Genomic DNA, 19,574 nt, shown 5'->3' on the forward strand with positions numbered 1-19,574 from the left:
CTAATAAGAGCGATAAAGCGGTTACATATAATGATAATAAAAAGTCTAAAAATAGCCATTATGAAACTGTTTTTCTGGAATAAAGTATTTTTGTGACGAATTAATTTGGGCGGTTACTTTTTAAGTAGTTGTGCAACGGATGTGCTCGTCTCCCATTTTTCCACCGGGTTTGTTACACGCCACCCACGTGAAGTACGTCGAATTTGTGACGTGTGGCATTCAAATTTTTAGTTATAACGGTTTTTAGCCATCAGAAACGTCCTATTTATCCAGTTTTATAAGGTGGCATATTGTAATTTGTAGCTTAAAAACTTGCCCGTTGTCTCAATAGTGTAACGCAATTTGTACTGTGGCCACTCTGTTGAGCAATAATTGCGTTAAAAAATTCTTTCCTACAGTAATTACTACTTCCTAGTTGCTTCTATTTAAATGTAACAAGCGTTTTTTCGGAAGAGTAGTTATTTTACTTACTATCATAATAAAATTTCGAATTGAGCGCTTATTTCTCGGTGTATAAGTAAAATAACGAGTTACAGATTTTCTTGTTAAAATTAATGATTTTCGGGTGTAATTTGGACTCGAAATCCTAAAAGTAATCCGCCCTTACGAAAAACCGTGACTCATCAACCGCGATTTTGCGTGATAATTTTGTTACGTCACCTCGACATTGCGTTTGTTATAATATTTAAAAAAATGACAGATGATGATGATGATAGCATATTCTGGAAATTTATCTCGTGTTTACATATACGTATCAAGCATGCCAAATAGGAGGACTGTCTCGCGTGGCGTACCAAAGCTCGCTTACACCTTAATGACGTCAACAAATACACGCTCTACATACATAACACCATTGCCGTAATTATAATAATGCTTAAATGCGACGTAAATAGCCGAAACGAGCCATAAATTGTGAGTACTGAGCGCGAGATTTCGGGAACGAGGCAGAAAAATGCAATTTGGCTACACATTATACTGGTCCCAATTTTCCATTTAAAGTTTTCTCGTTTTCTCTTATTATAAAATTCAGCGGAGGGCCCGGTTAATCCGGATTTTTTCGGGATAGTGAAATTCGATTAATGGAATTTGGGTCAAGTTCGCGTCACGCAGAAACAACGTGGCATTCCTTTTCGCACTCGTGATTATCTCCACCCGTAAGTCGGCCGCCATCTTTAAAATCGGCGGATCGTACGACGACGAGGAGAGACGACGTCGTGGACGACGTCACACTGTATTGCACTCGGTCTCCCTCCCCCTTCACGCGCAGTAAGTACCGGAGTAATGCGAAATTCCCGGTAAAGGGCATCGTCGAAATTCTTCCGCCCGCCCCCTTAATTTAGTAGAAGGAAAAAAAGGAACTCGCTCTTTACTCGCTCTATTTGCGGCAGGCGTTCGAGAGTACCTTCCCCTCTACCTGTTGCCTACATCTGCTCCCCCTCCGCGCTAACTTGCTTCCTACCTGTCATCGGTTGTTTGCTTACATCTAGTCGAGAGGTGGGAAGCGATCGAACAGATGCAGCGCTATATCTACGCCGTTTGGAGTAGCAGCGTACGATTCTGTTATGTAAATACTAAGGTGAGTAAGAATTAAGTAAAATCGCCTTTGTGAATAATAATTTCTCGTTAATCACTGGGAAAATCGGCGATGGGAACGAATCCCCAGAATCAAATTTTCGCCAGTGGAGATTTCACCAGGTTCCAATCTTTGAGAAAAATGTCCGAATCACTCGAACCCCGGATCAAATTTTTACATCTCGAATCTTCGAGCAGTTGTGAGTGATCCAACGGAGGATTTGATCCCGGATCGAGCGAGACGGGACTTTTTTAAGGGTAGAACCGCACTTTTTATGGATTCTTAATTGTATATTTTTTGTTTGTTTTGGGCATTTTTAATGATTCGTACGAAGTATTATCGCTTTCGCTCGGTTTCCTCCTCCGTCTTCGCGAGCATCCACCATGATACAATAAACATTAATTATTGACACGGTGTTTTGATCTCGATTAGATCCTACCGAAAGTATTATGTGCAATTATAAGTAATACGCGTTGCCATATATTTTTAATCGGAAGGGTGCCTTTTTTCCGGCAATTTGCGCGAGATTTTGTCGGGTTTCTTATTTTCGTAGGCAATAACTGTGTCGTGTCTTCTTTCTCACGTTGCGCTTCTTTAAATCTCGATTTCTTATCGCTCGGCGGTTATAAGTAGTTATAAATAGCAGGATATAAAATGAATTTTGGTTATTTTTAATAAAATATTTTTCATTTTGTCTTTCTTCGAAAATTTTCCAGTCGATTGGCGCGAGGTGTAATTAACGACTGGCACCCAGCCTCTTCCTACACGCGTAGGCGTTAATGACGATGGTTTATTCTCGCGACGGCAGTCCGAAATTCTGGTTCGAGTGGCGATTAGAAGTTTCAAAAACGCTTAAACTTGGTCGGAGTTTCATTATTTCCCTTAAACAATTTGGCGTAGAATCCTAGTTTTCAGGCAGCCGGTTTTCGCGTTATCTTGATGAAATGTTCTACTACGGACATTCGGCACTCGTGCTACTTTTATATTTATAGAGAAATCTCGATTCGCTACACTCACGAGGAAAATGAAGATATGCAAATGAGGACCGAAGTAAATTTATCCCCCAAGGAAAAAGATCCGCTCGAGAGTGAAGCGTATGGTTAACGTCGTTTGCGTCGACGAAAGTACTAGTAGTCGCTTTTTTACCAAATTAGAACGGAAAATTTGAGTAAATTTCCAAGATGTTAGCACGCGTGTACGTAGTTGGGTTGAGGTCACGCGATGACCCCGTAGAAGCGTCTTTGTCGAACCACCCGCCAGTGGGTGTCGACCGAATTTAAGTCGTTTCGCCTTTTTCCCCGATTCTAACGGATTTAAAATTCGATTAGATCTGTTTTAACGCTCGTCTCGTACTCGTCCGTCTACTTTTTTTCCACCCCTCGCGCCAACACGAGTGGTGCACACAACTCGAGTTTATAAATGATTTTTTTTTCTTGGAAGAATAAGGAAGTGTCTTCGGGTTTAATAGGCCATTTACAAGATTTTTAATTATGTTCGAGTGCGGAGGAACCTTTTTTCCATCGTTATTTTACGTGACCGCGTTGTTAACGACTTCTAAAATAACGTTGCGTCCTATCTATCTGTGTTAACTGATAACCATCGTCGAAGTAACTCGGCTAATTTACTTCGTCGTCGGTAGATGGCGCGGATTACGATAGGTGAAGTTTTGGCGCCTCGAACTTCTGGATTTCCGAAGATACTTGGCGCGATGTTTTGACTTTCTTTACTCGGATCTCGTGCTTAAAAACGTGGATTAAATCCACTTTGCCCAATAAATAGGCTCATTCCATACGTTCGGTAGTTGTGAACTCGAAGGATAATTATAAAAATTTAACCATCAGAAATCCAAAAACATTTCTGGTTTTGGATTTTTTTTACGCTCGTCGACTCGTAACTATTTTTATGAGGATGCGACTCTTCGTGATAGTAAACAACTTAAAGATGATCGATCTGATGGATTTAATTCAATTTTTTGTATGTTCCTGTCTGTTATTTATAGTCGATCTGGTTTCGTGTTGGCAAATCTGGTTTCGGAATCTCCACCGAGACGTCTGTCACGTCGATGATCGTGTTCACCAAAATATGGTTCCCATCGTTTTGGAACTCGAATTTCTTTAATTTCGAAAGGGAATCTTTATGGCGAATTTTTTGTAGCGTGAAAAAAATCGCCTCTTTCCCAATATATTTTTCTCTCGTTTAGAAATATTGATCTAAGGTTCGGATTCTCGAGTCTGGGTGAATCCTTATTAGTATGCGTTGCCGCGTACCAGGTTTGGCCGACTCGTAATGGAGTACGATCGATTTTCGTCAGTCAAAAATGCCGATCTACATCGGCATTTTTATTTATTTACTTTTCAAATGGGAGTTTATTAACCCATTACAAAATTTTCTGCAAAACGTAATATTTATTTATTGCACGGTAATTGGCGTTTAAGGTTACCTCTTTTTGGGAAGGACACTAAGGCATAAACCGCATTTAAAATTTTTTTGTTACTGCGAATATTTCCGTATTCGTCTCGTAATTCTCGAGTTTTCTTTGACAAATACAATTTCGCGCGTAACTTAAATTGTTTACGGCTCAACAAAGCATTTTCTAAAACAGTATAAATACAAAAAAACATGGTTCGTGTTTTTCTCTCGCTCTCTTCACTGTACGAAAATGAAGACCATCTTTATCTCGTACGGCACGGAGCTAGCAATTCCTAACCATAGATCATCGTGGAAAATGTGTATTAATAGTTTAATAGTTCGTATTCCCGTGGAGATTATAGACGTTATATTCATTTTTACGGGCCATCACTATCGACTTCTCGTCCGTGATTATCCTATACCTTTTAATTTGGTCGTCGTCTTACTTATACATTTTCTTCGCGATTCTATAGTCTTTTTTGCCAAGGATCCGGAATAGAATCGCCGATATGGATGGGTAATTTTCCCATTCCCCTTTGGAAACGGTTTTGGCTAAGTCCGTAATCACGGTGAGTTCTTAGAGTGGGCCTACAGTCGAGCGGGTTTTCATCCTTTTAGTTAAATCTAGACACACCGGGAGTACAGGTTGCTGGGGAGACCAATCTCCTTCCCAAATAAAGCTAGATTTACGCGAGAAGCGTCTGATTCATCACCGAAATCAAGGCCGTGCGACCGGTTTTCGGCGACGACCCCTTGGAAAAACGGGTAGTCGTTCACACGAGCGCCCTGGCTATCACGTGACAGCTGTCAAATTTCGCTCCAAACCGTTTAAATCTACCTTCGGTTAAATTAAATCCGGATTTCCACATCTTGTCCTTCGTATTTCTCTTTGGCTCCTCCGTTCGTGCGGGATTTTACCGTCATTCGTCATTCTTAAAGACGATCCCTAGCAGAGCTTGTACTTCTCGGAAATCCCGAAGGACTTAAGACGGTTCCAAACGTTTTATTAATCTACAATTTCTAGAACATGCCAGCGAGTTACCCCCTCATCTTTTTTTCGATCGCATTCTCCGAGGTTAGATCCGATCGATAGAATTGCAGATTTTATCGAGTAGTCTATTTATATAAAATCATTGGAGTTTGCCATCAGATAAAATCGAACCATTGCTTATAACTCTTCTTTATATTCGAAGATGGTGAAGCAGCTTATAATTTGAAGTTCGAACAGTCTTTAATATAGTCGACCGTTTCAAAGTCACGTGGAAAGACTCGTTTCTGCGCCTAGTTATTTCAAAATTTCGAAATTCGAACGATTCTAGAGAAGTTTCGACTGTAGAATCCAGCTTCATTCTCGTTTTCTTCCGGAATGTATTCACGCACGAGAATTTTTTACATTAAAATTTGCCGGTAAGACACGAAGTCGAACGGCTGCGACGATGTTTGGTGTCGCCACACGAAAAAAAGGATTCAAAAATAAGATTATTTTTTTAAAGCGGAAAATGCGGCACTTTTTACTCCCTCTCTTAAGTAACAGGTTGTTAACCCCGCAGGATTCGGCGCCTTTTATTCGCTGTTAAATATAGAAACATTTTGGCAGCTTCGACGCCTCCAGCAGAAATCTAATTGTCTGCTTCTTCGACGGAAAAAACGTCTGTCGATTCGTCCATCCGCCTTCCTTAAAAAAAGGCATTATTTATGGAATAGACTTAGACAAATCGTCGTGTTTTCTCCGTCTTTCGTCCCGCTTAATTTCGATCGCGAAGCGAATCATCTGCTTTTTTCGCTCGTTTTATAACGTCACTTCTAAGAATTTGGCCGCTTCGATTTTTGCGTAATTCCTGGAAGTTTGTGTAATTTAGAAATTATTTGCTTGTTTTATTCTACAGGATTTTAACTTTAAATCGCGCGAAAGCATTTAAACTTACACGCGTTACCCAACCCGTTTTGCTGGTGACACGTGGGTTCGCGTTTCGTCCGTTCCAACACCAACCCCTTTCCGAAATTTCCGAGAAAAAACGCAAGCATAAATATACTGTGCATTAAACACTTGATACTTCTCGTGTATTTATTTTTTTCTAACGAATTTGTGTTTTTATAGTCGGCGGCATTCTATAACGTCTAAAAACACTTTTCGCTTCTAAGTAGCCGCTGTCAATCGGATGTAAACAAAAGTCCCGAACCCGCGCTGGCGCTGTGCGCGCTAGACACGGGTGATTTTCGGATTAACTGTACCGAAATTTATCCTGCGGATTATAAATTCTCCCGGTCGGGCGACTTTTGGTGCCGCCGGTCTGGCTCTTTAGAAAGTCCTAACGGAATTTCTCAGAGTTTGCAAACCCGACGGAGTGGTCGTCCTTGAGTCTGACCGGGTCCACTTCGCGCGTCCACCGTCGTCGACCCACGCGCCGACGTCACCGACGTAACATCTGTTCGAAAATGTCTTAAAAAAAGATGTTACGGAGCCTCGCCTTAACCGGAGAAAGTCGAGGACGGTGTCTTCTCGCCGTTAGGAGAGTGTGACGGAGGAGCACGTGCCGGTGCGAGCGCGCGCGCCCTCCCGGCCAACTCTCGTCGTAATCTCGCGGCGGAGCGAAGTTTTCTGTCGAGCGACCCCCGCGTGCGGCTCATTGGCTCCAGTCGTTTCGATGCGAACGGGAGGTGGTTTTTTTTGGGGTGTTCGCGCCGGTAAGCACCAGAGATGAACTATTCTTGTTTCGGTCCCATTCATCACGGCTCGTGCAGGAGGCCGGAAATCGTCGTCAAACCCAACAGACTGCGAGTCATCCAAGATTTGGATCTGTACTTCATCAGGCAGATCGCCCACAGCCTGCAGGTGAGAGCGTGTCGCGGGGTTGGCGTAGCTGGAAGGCGAAGACGTGGAGGAAGACGATGATCTCTTTCTCGTCTCGTGTTAGCCATGGCCAAATCGTTTTTTTATATAAATCCGGGAATCTCTTTCCGTTTATTGATACGCGTCGAGAAAGATGCTCGAAAACGAAACGTCGAGCCTATTTTAAGTATTTCCGCCTTGCCCCTTTTGGAGCGCTTCGGGGTCGCGTGACTGAGGGAATCGGAAGTTTCGGGTGAAAGGTGAGGCGGAAAACCGGAAGTTACCGGTTTTCGAATCTCTTCTGGGTAATAGAGGAAGTAACGCGGACGTGCTGATGAAAATAAAGATGATGCTAAGTTAATTTAAAGCCTCCAAGGACAATTTCCTGGATCTTTTGGCATATTGTCAGCCGCATCGTAATTCTGTTTTTGTTCTGAAACTTTTTCCTTGTGGAGGAGGAGCGGGAGGTCGGGAAAAGGCGGCAGTAAACGTGGAGTGGCGCTTGGAATTTCACTTATTTCGAGGATTACTCGAAAAACCGTCTTTGAAATTTGCATAATTCGAGCGCGCCCGGTGGATTGGCACTCTGCCCGTTTCGTCTGTTTTTATTTTGGTTGCCAGCTTAACTGTTACCGAATTTAGACGGTATTTTTTGATACGTTTCAATGTGTTTTTTGATATTGCGGACGATTTCGAAGATCTACGACGGAAGGCCGGTAACGCGAGAATTAGCGTTACAAAATTCGGACCAAAAAACGGTCACGGACGTGGAGACTTCGTAAGAACTAAGTGGGTCAGGGTGCAGATGGGGTCGAACGTTCGAAAATTACTTTATATATACATTTTTCTCTCCTGTCTTCTCCCTAGTTTAGTAGAAGTTCGCTTTCTTAGCCTCTTTTTGCCTAGTCTTGCGCGGTGTTGATGATGATAGTAATGATGATGACGATTCCGGAGGGTGCGGCTGGTGTCTAGTTCAAACCCACAGAGTAAGGTAGAGAGGGGTTCCAGTGGAAGTATAAATTATCTGCGAATATCGAACTTTGAGGTGCATTCAACTCTATAGGAACGGGTGGGTGGGCTTCTCCTACTCGTGACCTTGACCGACTGCTATTATAATGTATCGAATCACTGGCCGGGGATTTTTTCCGATAGCGTCACAGCTTTTTCTGTCGCGACTTCATAACAAAACGAAGTTTCTGGAATTGTCAAATATTAATAAAAACTATGGCCAGGCCGACTTTTTAGCAATCGCCTTTCGGAATATGCAAAGTTTAAAGTTTTTACTTTGGGTTAATGTTACAACTAGTTGTTATTTTACGGGTTTTTTTTTATTATCGAGAAATATTTTAATGCACTACGACTCTTTTGTTAAGTGGATAAAGGCATAAACTATTGAAATTATTTTTTTTTCCTTTCGAGAAATAAAAAGATTTGGTAACTTGTGTACTTAAACAAATGCACTCTTTGCTTTCTTTTGAAGTGTCTCTCCCTCCCTGTGTGTGTCAAATAAACATTTTTTCTGCGGTTTACTTTATTCTTGAAACTTGCTTTTGTAATTTCTAAATATTAAAAAAAAAACAGTTTACAAATTGAAAGTTACATTATATTATTGTTTTTTGTCAAGTTGACTTGCTTTCTTTGCCACATTTTTCATAGCTTTATTCTATATTTTTTTCTTTGTGTATTAGTAGTTGGCTTTCAAGTACAAAATTCTAACTGCACTCGCAAGATTACGACATGGCCGAATTAGGTTTGTTAGATTTGTTTGTTGAGTCAGTGGCAAATTGTCTAATAGATTGTTTAGAGCCGGTTAACTGGACTATGGACAAAAATTCCAGTTGGTAATACCAACTGTGAAGAAGGTACTTGTGATGAAAACATTCAATATGTAAAATCTAGGCCATTCTAGATTTAAAAACTTGAAAAAATTAAATTTAAAGCTAGTTAATATTTCAAAAATTGTTAACGTCTGTCTTCCAATACAGAGTTTCAGGCTGAATTAGTGACTTGACTGTCAGACTCTCTCTGTTTTAATATGGTGAAGGATGAAATTTTGTTTATTCATTAATGTTTTAATTTCTTTTCTTTGATAGGAATATGAGCTAGAACAAAAAATAGATCTGGAAATCAAAATGAGAGAGGGAACGACGAAATTGCTGGCCGCTTGCAAGCATCCGATCCAGAGTCTGGAGGCCGCCAAGTCGCTCCTGACTTCCAACGAGAGGATGACGGCGTACATGGCCAAGCTTCAGCAGAGGAAGGCGGCCGAAAAGAGGGCCAGAGAAGAGGCGTACGAGAAATCTTAAATATTTAAAATTTGGAAATGATTAATGTCTTGCCTATTTTTCTAAAATTGTGTTCTTATCAATATTTAGGACTCCATCTCTCAGGGTCTCAGGTTGCAATGCCAGAGTTGCCGTCTCAGGTCTGTATGATTTTAAATTACTTTAATTATTTAAATGAGTTTTTATGCTTATTTTTAATCATTTGAGATGATTTTAATTTGTTTTACTTCATAACAACAATGAAACTTGTATAAATATTTTTTACAAAAAGTTAATGAGTTATCAAACAAAAATCCTACATGAACATGCAATGATAGCATCAAATGTGTGTTTTTAATTTATATATATAAATTAATTAAATGTAACGCAATCTGATATCTTTACATATCCACTTGGAATTTATTTAGTTACATAAAATTGCTGTGTAATTTGATTGTCTTATGTGTCAGTTTGAACTTTTTTTCAAATGATGTACAGTACAGTTATAATACACTTTCATCAAATGCAAAATTTAACAAGACATTTTTCACATTGTAACTGATTAACAGCATTATTTTTGCAAATATGATGCTGCAGTTTTTAATTTTTCATCATTGTCTTTCTATTGTATGATCTATATACAAATTATAAATTAACTTTTTTAATACAGGGTGGGCCAACAAAAACGAAACGGCAGAGTTATCGTGTTCGTCCAAGCAAATCGCTTGGACAGGTCGATTTTATTCTCAAGGGGAAATATTTTTTTCCTTGCATATGCGTTCCAGCTTAAAAGGTTTTTTTATGTTTGTTAATAGTTTGTGTTACTTTTTTCTGAAATAAGTGTTTGTTTAGTTAATAAAAAATGAATGAGTTTTTAAAATATTTTGTTGTTTGTTGTATTCAAAATCACAAAAACTTTATTGCAGAAGATGTCCCCCTTGATAATAAAATCAACCTGTCCGAGCGATTTGCTTGGACGAACACGATAACTCTGCCGTTTCGTTTTCGATGGCCCACCCTGTATATTGTGTTTTAGTATAAGTTATAAATGTTGAACTAATAATAATTAAACAAAATAAGTACACAGATTGACACTATTACTAATTTTTTTTTTTTTTAACACAAAATTATTGCTGCATCTAACTTCCTACACTTATGTTGAGAGAGGTCTATACTGTAATATTGGTTGCATATTTATATTATCTTTATTAAAGTTGAAGATGTAGTTCTGTAAACTTTAGGGTTCAACTTCTTATCTTCTCTGTTCTTTTTACAAAGAGGACCTTTTATCTAATCTGTGAATCTCGGCCGAGATTGCCGAGCTTTCGGAAGTTTTGGCAACGTCGATACATTTTTTGAGTTTTAAAGTGTTGTCATGAATCTTTTGTGCCTTTTTCAATCATTTTGCATACAGTGACTGGAAATGAAATTTTTTTTTATTGATTTTGTATTGTGTGGCCATATGAAAGAACTATCTGCTCTGTCCAAAGAAATTCTTTAATGCAATTTATTAATTTGAATCTCCATTACATATGATTCTAAATGCAAATTGTGCACTTTTATTTTTTATTTTGACAACTTTTTTATAGTTTCTTGCTGTTAAAACAGTGTAATTTATTTGTATTAAATTTTGTAGGCAGAAAGTTAATATCTACAATAGATTTTTCAAATGTTGTTTATAGTTATTTTTGATATTTCATGTCATTCTTGATTGATCATGTAAGAGTTTTTCATAAAAAAAGAGTATATTTTAAAATTATTTACAAATAAATATTTGGATGATTTAGAAAAATATAAATGTTTTTCCTTATTCTCTTTTTATTCTTATAGTAAGTTTTCTTTTCTTATAAATTATTTCAAAAGTAGTAAATGTGGCGGCTGTATTATAGTACCAAGTGTACATGAATTAGCATACTTAAGCTTAATTCAGATATATAACTGAGATTGGCTATGAAAAAATTTCATTTTCAAATAACTTTAAGTTTTTCAGATATTTTTATTTGAATAGGATATGGAATGATGCTTTACAAAGTTAAAAATGTGTGATTTGAGCTTTTTTTTTTTTATGTTGAATGAATAAGGTCCAAACAATTGTATAGGAAATTAACATACTCCTGTTCCAAAATATTGCTGTGTAAGTGCTTGTCGTGCTCTAAATTATTTTTGATATCAGAAATATTTTACAAAACTGTTCTGTGTGCATACGAACTTATCAGTTTTACAGTTTAATTTTTGATAGAAAATTATATTTGAGATTTATGAAAATAAATGAGTATATCTGTAGTTTTTATATTAAGGAATTAAAGGGAAAAAATTAGTTACTAGTTTGGAACTTGTTTTTTTTTTTTTAATAAATGCAAACATGGATTTAGATAGTATAGGTATAATGATTGAATTTTCTGTTACGGATACAAACAAGAATAAAGTTTCTAAAAGGGTTGCAAAATTAGGCTATTAAATAGTTGAGCCTTTTGCAGAAACAATTCTAAACTGTTGCTAGTCTTTCTCATGTTTTTGTTATGGTTTTAAATTTATCCAAAAACTATGGAGCATAGCCAAAAAATATTTTGTTTTCTTCGTTGGCTCATGCTAGTAGATAATTGTTTTGTTTAGTGCAGTTGTTTTGACTAAATCACAAATGAAAATTTTCATTGTCTGCATTTGGTTTTATTTTGTTTTGTTTTTATTAATTTGTGTATATTTTTAATTCAAATTATTGTAATCAGCTTTCTGTAATTTAAAATGGTGACTTGAGTAGATGATCTCAATTTTTGTTTCTTGAAAATTAGATTTGACAAAGATATCATTTGTGGGATTAGTTTAAATGACATAAATTGGCTGTTAAATCTAAAATTATCTTATTTTGTATCTAGATCAGATAATTTTGCTTTAGTCACTAAGTTCTAAGCATATACAGATAAAATTGTTTTGTCTATTAAAAATATACTATTGGAGTTTAGTGTAGTGACATTATCATAGCTGATGACAATCTACTATTTCTTCTTTAGTAAAATTCTTGATATATATTTGTATGATAGAATGAAAAATAGGATTTTATCTTACCAAGATCATAGGTGATGTGAGTTTATTAATTTAAATGGAATTACTATTGGATGATTTACTTCTGTACAAAAGAGCTAACCAGTATAATGAAAAATAGGGAACAAAGTTTGATCAAAGCTATCTAAGAAAAGTCCAGATCAGATTCAAACATGTCAATAGGAGATTCTTTTTACATGAAAAACTTGGCTGACAATATTTTGGAAGTGTGTGGCTATTTAAATTTTCAGTACTCTCATCACTCTGCAAATAGCAAAATAAAGTTGCAATATATTTCATTTATAACTGATAATGCAGATTGCATGAAAGTAGGTTCAAAGTAATTGAAGATGATTCAAAAACATTGTTTAAAATAGAGACTGTGCTTTGAAGTTCAAATCTGTAGTTTTTACAATTTTTTTGTATTTTTTTTTAATTGAATATTTAATCAGAAATATTACTTTTTGATACAATTTCTTTGTTAAAATATTTTAAAAATGCATAACAACTTTGCATTTTAAGTAACATTTCATTTTATGTAAATATTCTTCCAATCATGAATTTAGAATTACTTTAAAAAAAATCATTAGCTAATGAAATTTAAACAAATAAAAATATTAAAGTTGATACTTAAACTAATAAAGTAAGTAAAGTTTTATAATTTCTCTTGGGGTAGTGTGTAATTTTGAAATAGCTTGAATTTTGCCATATTTCTGGGACATTGAGAAATGGTTTAACTAAATAAATATTGCTGAAATTTTTACATTTAGAAATTGGCATTCAGAATTTAATTGTGTAAGGATTTTTGAAAGCTTCTTGTTAAATGCTTTCTGCATTTGATAATGGATTTTATTAAAATTAAAACAATTTAATATTGAAATAATTTATCTTTATGCTCCTGTTCCATTTTTCAAATATCGATATGTAACTGGTTCAAACACCGTTATTCTCTAGGAATTATCACATCCACGGACTCCAAGGGTACTAGCCAGTCAACAACTTTATTTTACCCAGATGCATTTCAGAAATTACAATATTTCCCTCCTCGGTGGGCTTTCTATCAAACAAGCAAAATGAAGCGCAAATACTGTTTTGATACTCTTACACAATATTTCAACCTTTCAAATGGTTATATTTCAATATTAACATATTGATATATATAATTTTTAAAGGAAGATCTATAATTTAACAAGCCAGGCTGCAATTCTTAAGCATGTTTTAATTTAAAAATAAGTGTTTAGTATGTGGTCTCAATTTTTGTGTAGCTAACTCCATTCTTGAGTTTAAGGAAGCAAGGGTAGACACAGGTGGACAATAATGATTCACACTGTTGTCTCATTATAGCTCTGCAATTTGAAAATTTATTAAGTGTCTTTGTAGATGAATTATAAACAATCATTTCTCTGCATTTATGTTTTTAGTTTTTCTCATAAATACATTATAAATGTGTTTTGAAAGAGAAATAGAACTCTTGTATGTAAATGTTTAAATCAGTCTACTCTACATGTATGAAATACTTAGCTTGAAATTGTCACCAAAAAAAAAATAATTANTTTGGTAGAAAATGTCTGAGGGAATCTAAGGATCTTCATACTATCAAGTATTATCTGTTTTTTGTTTCCTTAATGGAGTTTCTCAAATTAAAAACCTTCACTTTACTGAAAATAATTATCAAATGAATTTATACCCATTCACTTAATTAAGAAAAGAAGAAAATCTGTATTTCAAAACATTAGAAAATAAACTTTTTGACATTCACAATGTTACAAAGATAATATATATATAGAAACTTCAGCAGAAATCAGTAAACTTTGTAATTTTTGAACAAGTGGGATGTGTAATAAAAATAGGATTTTAGGAAATGTTCCACCAATTACTATTAAGTGGTCTGCAGGTTGCCAATCTCTCTTCTGAGTTAAGACATTTCTAATTATTAAATTTACTGTGAATAGTTAGTGCAGTGATTCTCAACCTTTTTTTCATCACGGTACAATTTTAATAATTTAAAAATTTGGTGGCACACACGGTTACTTCAGTAAGTACCGTAGGACAATCGGTGACATCATAACAGTGATTTTTAAACACAGTTGGTTATTTACATCACATTTTCTAAACGTCTTAGTAAGTACCAGCAGTTTCTGGTAACACCGGTTACAATTTCCAAATGCACCTTAGGAAGGTAGAATCAATTAAACTACTTGTCTCACATTGCTTATGTATGGGACATTTGCGGTGATGGCGCACTTCAAAAATCTCACAGTATATTAAAGTGCCGTGGCACAGGAGTTGAGAATCACTGAGTTAGTGAAACTGCCTACCTATAACCAAAGCCCTCTAGTGTATAAATAAGCAAATAAGTTAAGAAAATCATTTTGTGTAGGATAAATTGAAATTGATCAAAAAATTTGAATGGAAAATTAAAGGAAAGGAAATTTTAATAGGAAAATAGCTTGTAGAATTTTCTATTTTCACATTGTATTTCCATTATAAAACTTTAACCCAACTTGGCCTTTTTCTGTGATCTGAATGGAGCTATGTATTTGAATGTAAGAAAGATACAGTATATCAAATAGTATTTTTTATTATTACTTACAATCATTATTGCATTATTCTTAATAGAAATTGTAAAAATCAAAATAACCTATTAAATCTTTGTTGAATTACTTCAGAATTAAATAGAAAATTATTAAAATTGTAGTTGTATGAAAAAAGATAAACAGTACAAAACTTTGTCTGTAAATTGCTGTGTTATGTAAATGAATAGAGATGTTAAATGACATGGCTAATTTTAATTGCAAATCATTCATATTTTGTATTTCAAAGCTGTTTATTATTCTGTGGAATTTAGTTACAAATCATAAGTCCCTTTTTATTTATAGTATTGTAGTTATGGACTCAAATTTTATTTTATTTAATGTGGTGTAGAGGTACATTACATTTGTCCTAATTTAAATTGGTGTTAACTATTAAAATCAGTTAATATGATTTATATAAAAATTCAGAATATTTTTAAACAATTATTGGTGTTGCAATGAACAGTATATTTGGCCTCAGGCCAAATATACTGTTTGTTGCAACACCAATAATTATGTTTAAAAACTAATAATTATGAGGCCGAATACCGAATATTTGGCCAAACTATTTGGCTTGATTAACGCACGTACGAAAATTGGTGCGCAAACCTCATTATGGCAAGGACCCTGCTCTCTATTGGCCCACTGTCACTACGCTTTGCCAATCGCGTTAATTCTTGACAGTTGTAGCGAACAGACAAGAGCATCATGGCAGTATGCAATAAATGATGATATCAAATGAAATGACTTGCATGTGTAAATAACGGAAAAAGAAGAGAGAAGGACCACAAAGTGAAAATGTGAAAATAAATATGAAATTAAGTTGATAACATAATTGAACAAGTCAAAGCAGCTTATTGGCATGAAATTTGTGGCCATCAATGCCAAACAATTGTTGTCATAGACTTTGGAAAGCTAAATGCTTATAATGAAAGTCACTTAGTGTGCACGGACGAAAGCCTCGGGCTACCAAGCTGTCTCAAATCTGTGAAATCATAACTGTGACATATACGGACGTTCTATCTGTCTCTTTTCTCCGTTATCACCAGGCTATGAGTCATGTAATTATAAATTGGAAAAACTACGACGGAAAAGTGACGAATTGAAAGTATCGTGAGCGCATATTATGATGTATGCATAGGCATACGTGGACTAGAGAGATGGAGGAAAGAGAAAGGAAAGAGCAAGACGAGCGCTTAGAAAGGATAGGCAGGGTCAGACCCTCACGTGTGTGCGATGATTCTGGAACAAATAGGTGTGTACATGTGCTGATCTTTGTAATTATAAATTGTGAATACAGGTGACTAATATTATTATTATTTTTTTATTTTGTGCATAAGTTATAAATAAATATAAACAAACAACACTAACCCAACAACATTAAGTCTAATACCAAAATGATTACTTTACTGTGTTTTTGTTATTTCTTACTCCTGTTTTTAGGTATTCGGTATTCTGCCGAATAGTGATTAAATATTCGGTATTCAGCCGAACAGCGAAAAATAGGCCGAATACCGAATAGTAACCAAATATTTGTTACATCACTAATAATTATATAACGTTTGTTCATAGTTTTAATATGAAAGTCAACAGAAACATTTCACAAAAAAAATAAAATGCATTTACTTAAGCAACAATTATACACAAATATATTCTGTCCAGAACTAAACTTTCAGATGATAAACTTTGATGATTAACAGATATAAAATCATTTTTATATTTAGATTTTAACTTTTGCCAAATATTGTAAAATTGCAAAATGTAACAGAATTGTTGATTCAATTTGTGGTTTTAGTTCTTTCTTTTACTCTTGATTATGTGTTGTCTTCATGTTTTTATTGGATATTGGTATTTTATTGCATATTTAGTTTTTATTAGTTTGCTTTTCTTCTTGTTTTTTCTACATATGAAAAATCTACTCCAATAATGCTACATTTTATGCAGTTAATTAATAAATAAGGAATGTACTGTACCTTTGTTATTATCCAGCAGGTATTCTTTTATCATTTTCAGCCTAAAAGTACTTCCTACATAAAAATAACTTTTATTATCTGTATATATCAATGAGTTTATATTAAAATATCCTTAATCATGTCACTACTGTACAGTCAGCCTAATATAAAATTTTCAATTTTTTTATTGTTGAATTTGACAGCATGCATAAACAATGTTATATGGATAATTATGTATATAATCTATACATTTCATTGGAATTTAATATCTAGTTTCTATGATTTTATGGTCCAATAAGATCTCTTGCCAATGAAAATATATTGAGCAATATAAAGCAGAGTCTCTCTTTCAGGCAGTTCATATATTTTCTAATGTAATATAAAGTGTTTGACACTCACGATATTATTTTGTTCAAATCCTATTGCTATACTATATTTAGACTCTTGTCTATTTGCACTATATACGTATTATTATCCTTCTTCATCAGTATTGACTGGCCAATACAATAAAACACTGGAGTCCATCTTTAATGAACAAACCTAACAAGTAAGACCAACTTTGTAAGTAATGATAGAGTATCCCATATAAACACATTTTTAATGTAATTTATTGTTAGAATTTAAGAGTAGTGCATGATATTTGCCAGATAAGTCTCAATTAAATTACAGATACATTGGATAATCACGATGTTATCTTAATCTCTTTAATGTTAATATATCAAATTACATTAAAAGGTCTTCAGCTTAAACAATAACAAATTCAGAATATATCTTGAAAACACAGATATTTTAGGAATTTTTACTGTAAAATTAATTTTAATCTGTTATTACTAAACAGAGATATTAAAAATACAAATGAAATCAGGTTGTTATTTATGTCACCATTGATCATCTTCCAGATTATCCATTGGGCTATTTTAAGGCTAGTAAATAATTAAATACAAATCATTTTGGTTGAGGGAGACTGTTATGCCACCGTCTCGTAGTAAATTTAATAATTAGAAATAAACTAATTTTAATTTCTGTTCTAAATCAGGGATCAACAACCTTTTGGTATTGATGGAACACATTGGGAGGTGCACCAATTATCACTGGGCCTCAAATGCCATTTCTATTATCCCAAAATAATAAAAAATCAAGTCTTTTAGGATTTTAGGAAATGTTCCAACGATTGCTATTAACTGGCTATGTGGTCTGCAGGTTGCCAATCTCTATTCTGAGTTAAGACTTCTTTCTAATTATTAAATTTACCATGACTAGTTAGCAACTGTCTACCTCTAACCAAATTGATTTATATGTAATTATTTGCTAGTTTGAAAGAACCCCAATGGATAATCCAGCTGATCGTTTGGCAATATTAACAATAGAATGTAAAAACTGAAAAGCTGAAAATCCTGTAAGATTAAAGCTACACATTTTGCATTAAACAGGAAAGCAAGAATTACACACATAATTTTGCAATTTATAATGTATTTTTTTTTTTTTTATTGGTTCAAACCTGACTGTATTACCTAATAGTCGGTGCCACAATATGATTTAGTGATAATAATCAAATTTTTAGTTAATTCTTATTTATAGTATACTTGTTTATTGTTGACATTATAGAATCCTGTTTCTACAAGAAGTCTAGGTTTAAATCTGATTTTGTATCTTGATATTTGGATCAGGATTGTTTTATTCTTCTATCCAATGCAGTTCAGGCTACCCATAATGAATAAAGTTAAAGTTGATCGTATAAGCAATCTAACAAATGCAATCCGATCCTTCTCTTGTACGTCAAGAGCAAAAACAATATCTTTTCAAGCTATTGTTTTTGCTCTTGGCAATTTGTTGATTGTCAACAAATTTTTCCTTTTAATCGGCCAGTTTGTTCGAACCAACGGTACCAACGAAAGATGATCCGATTTTTTGCGGATCTTTACCGAAACGTTTGTGGAAATGGCATAGTACCATTGTAATTGAATGTATCTTTGCTAGCAACAACACTGCATATGCTTTCTGCGCTGATGATCACCATTTTGCAAACAGCAGTGCCTCCTATCTTGAAAAGAATGCACGAGCATGCCCTACAAGTAGGGACATTTTGATATCGATACTTGTCATTATTACCTGTATATCGTTTACATTTTGCAGACAGGTAAGATCCGACCGAAATTGGATTTTCCAGCTGAAACCGAATCTTACGCAATTTTCAGTGAACGAAAATGAAAATTACACACACACACACACACACACACACACACACGCGTCTGAAAATGAAATTTGATGTAATAAATTTCATTTTCAAAATGTATAGCGTACTTATAGTTCAGATTACTATTTATAAATAACTGGCAATTACGAGTACTGTATTTGAGAAACTCGAAAATATATTAAAATCCCAAATCGACCGATACAGTATTGGTAACATTAAGTTTATATTAGAAATCAGCTTTAGTAATTTTTTAATACGCTTTATCCTCGTTAGTTGTTATTTATGTTGAAATGTTGAGAGTTTTGATATACAAAACGTTTCAAAATCAAGTCGCAGACCAGCAAGATTTCCAGTTCCCATACCCAATGCCGATACTGGCCGGTATAGATGCTTCTTGGTATCGGGGCGTCACTAACAAGTANACAAGAATAAAGTTTCTAAAAGGGTTGCAAAATTAGGCTATTAAATAGTTGAGCCTTTTGCAGAAACAATTCTAAACTGTTGCTAGTCTTTCTCATGTTTTTGTTATGGTTTTAAATTTATCCAAAAACTATGGAGCATAGCCAAAAAATATTTTGTTTTCTTCGTTGGCTCATGCTAGTAGATAATTGTTTTGTTTAGTGCAGTTGTTTTGACTAAATCACAAATGAAAATTTTCATTGTCTGCATTTGGTTTTTTTTTGTTTTGTTTTTATTAATTTGTGTATATTTTTAATTCAAATTATTGTAATTAGCTTTCT

At 34.6% G+C, this 19,574-nt stretch overlaps 1 protein-coding gene across 6 annotated transcripts in view; it reads left to right on the forward strand.

Annotated features, from left to right (window-relative positions):
- Positions 1 to 19,574, forward strand: part of LOC111635859 (rhotekin-2-like) — a 37,906-nt gene that overhangs the window by 2,384 nt on the left and 15,948 nt on the right. For 3 of the 6 annotated variants that reach the window (XM_023380971.1, XM_023380975.1, XM_023380973.1), the window contains exons 2-3: positions 8,906 to 9,102; positions 9,188 to 9,237. In XM_023380971.1, coding sequence (XP_023236739.1) covers positions 8,906 to 9,102; positions 9,188 to 9,237 — 247 coding nt within the window. Of the gene's footprint in view, positions 1 to 1,108; positions 1,577 to 6,543; positions 6,816 to 7,315; positions 7,458 to 8,905; positions 9,103 to 9,187; positions 9,238 to 19,574 lie in introns of those variants that run through there. The other 3 variants (XM_023380974.1, XM_023380970.1, XM_023380976.1) reach the window with 3 other exon arrangements.

Source organism: Centruroides sculpturatus, unplaced genomic scaffold (genome assembly GCF_000671375.1).
Source record: "Centruroides sculpturatus isolate CEXI.00-Female unplaced genomic scaffold, Cexi_2.0 scaffold816, whole genome shotgun sequence".
Classification (NCBI taxonomy): Eukaryota; Metazoa; Arthropoda; class Arachnida; order Scorpiones; family Buthidae; genus Centruroides; species Centruroides sculpturatus.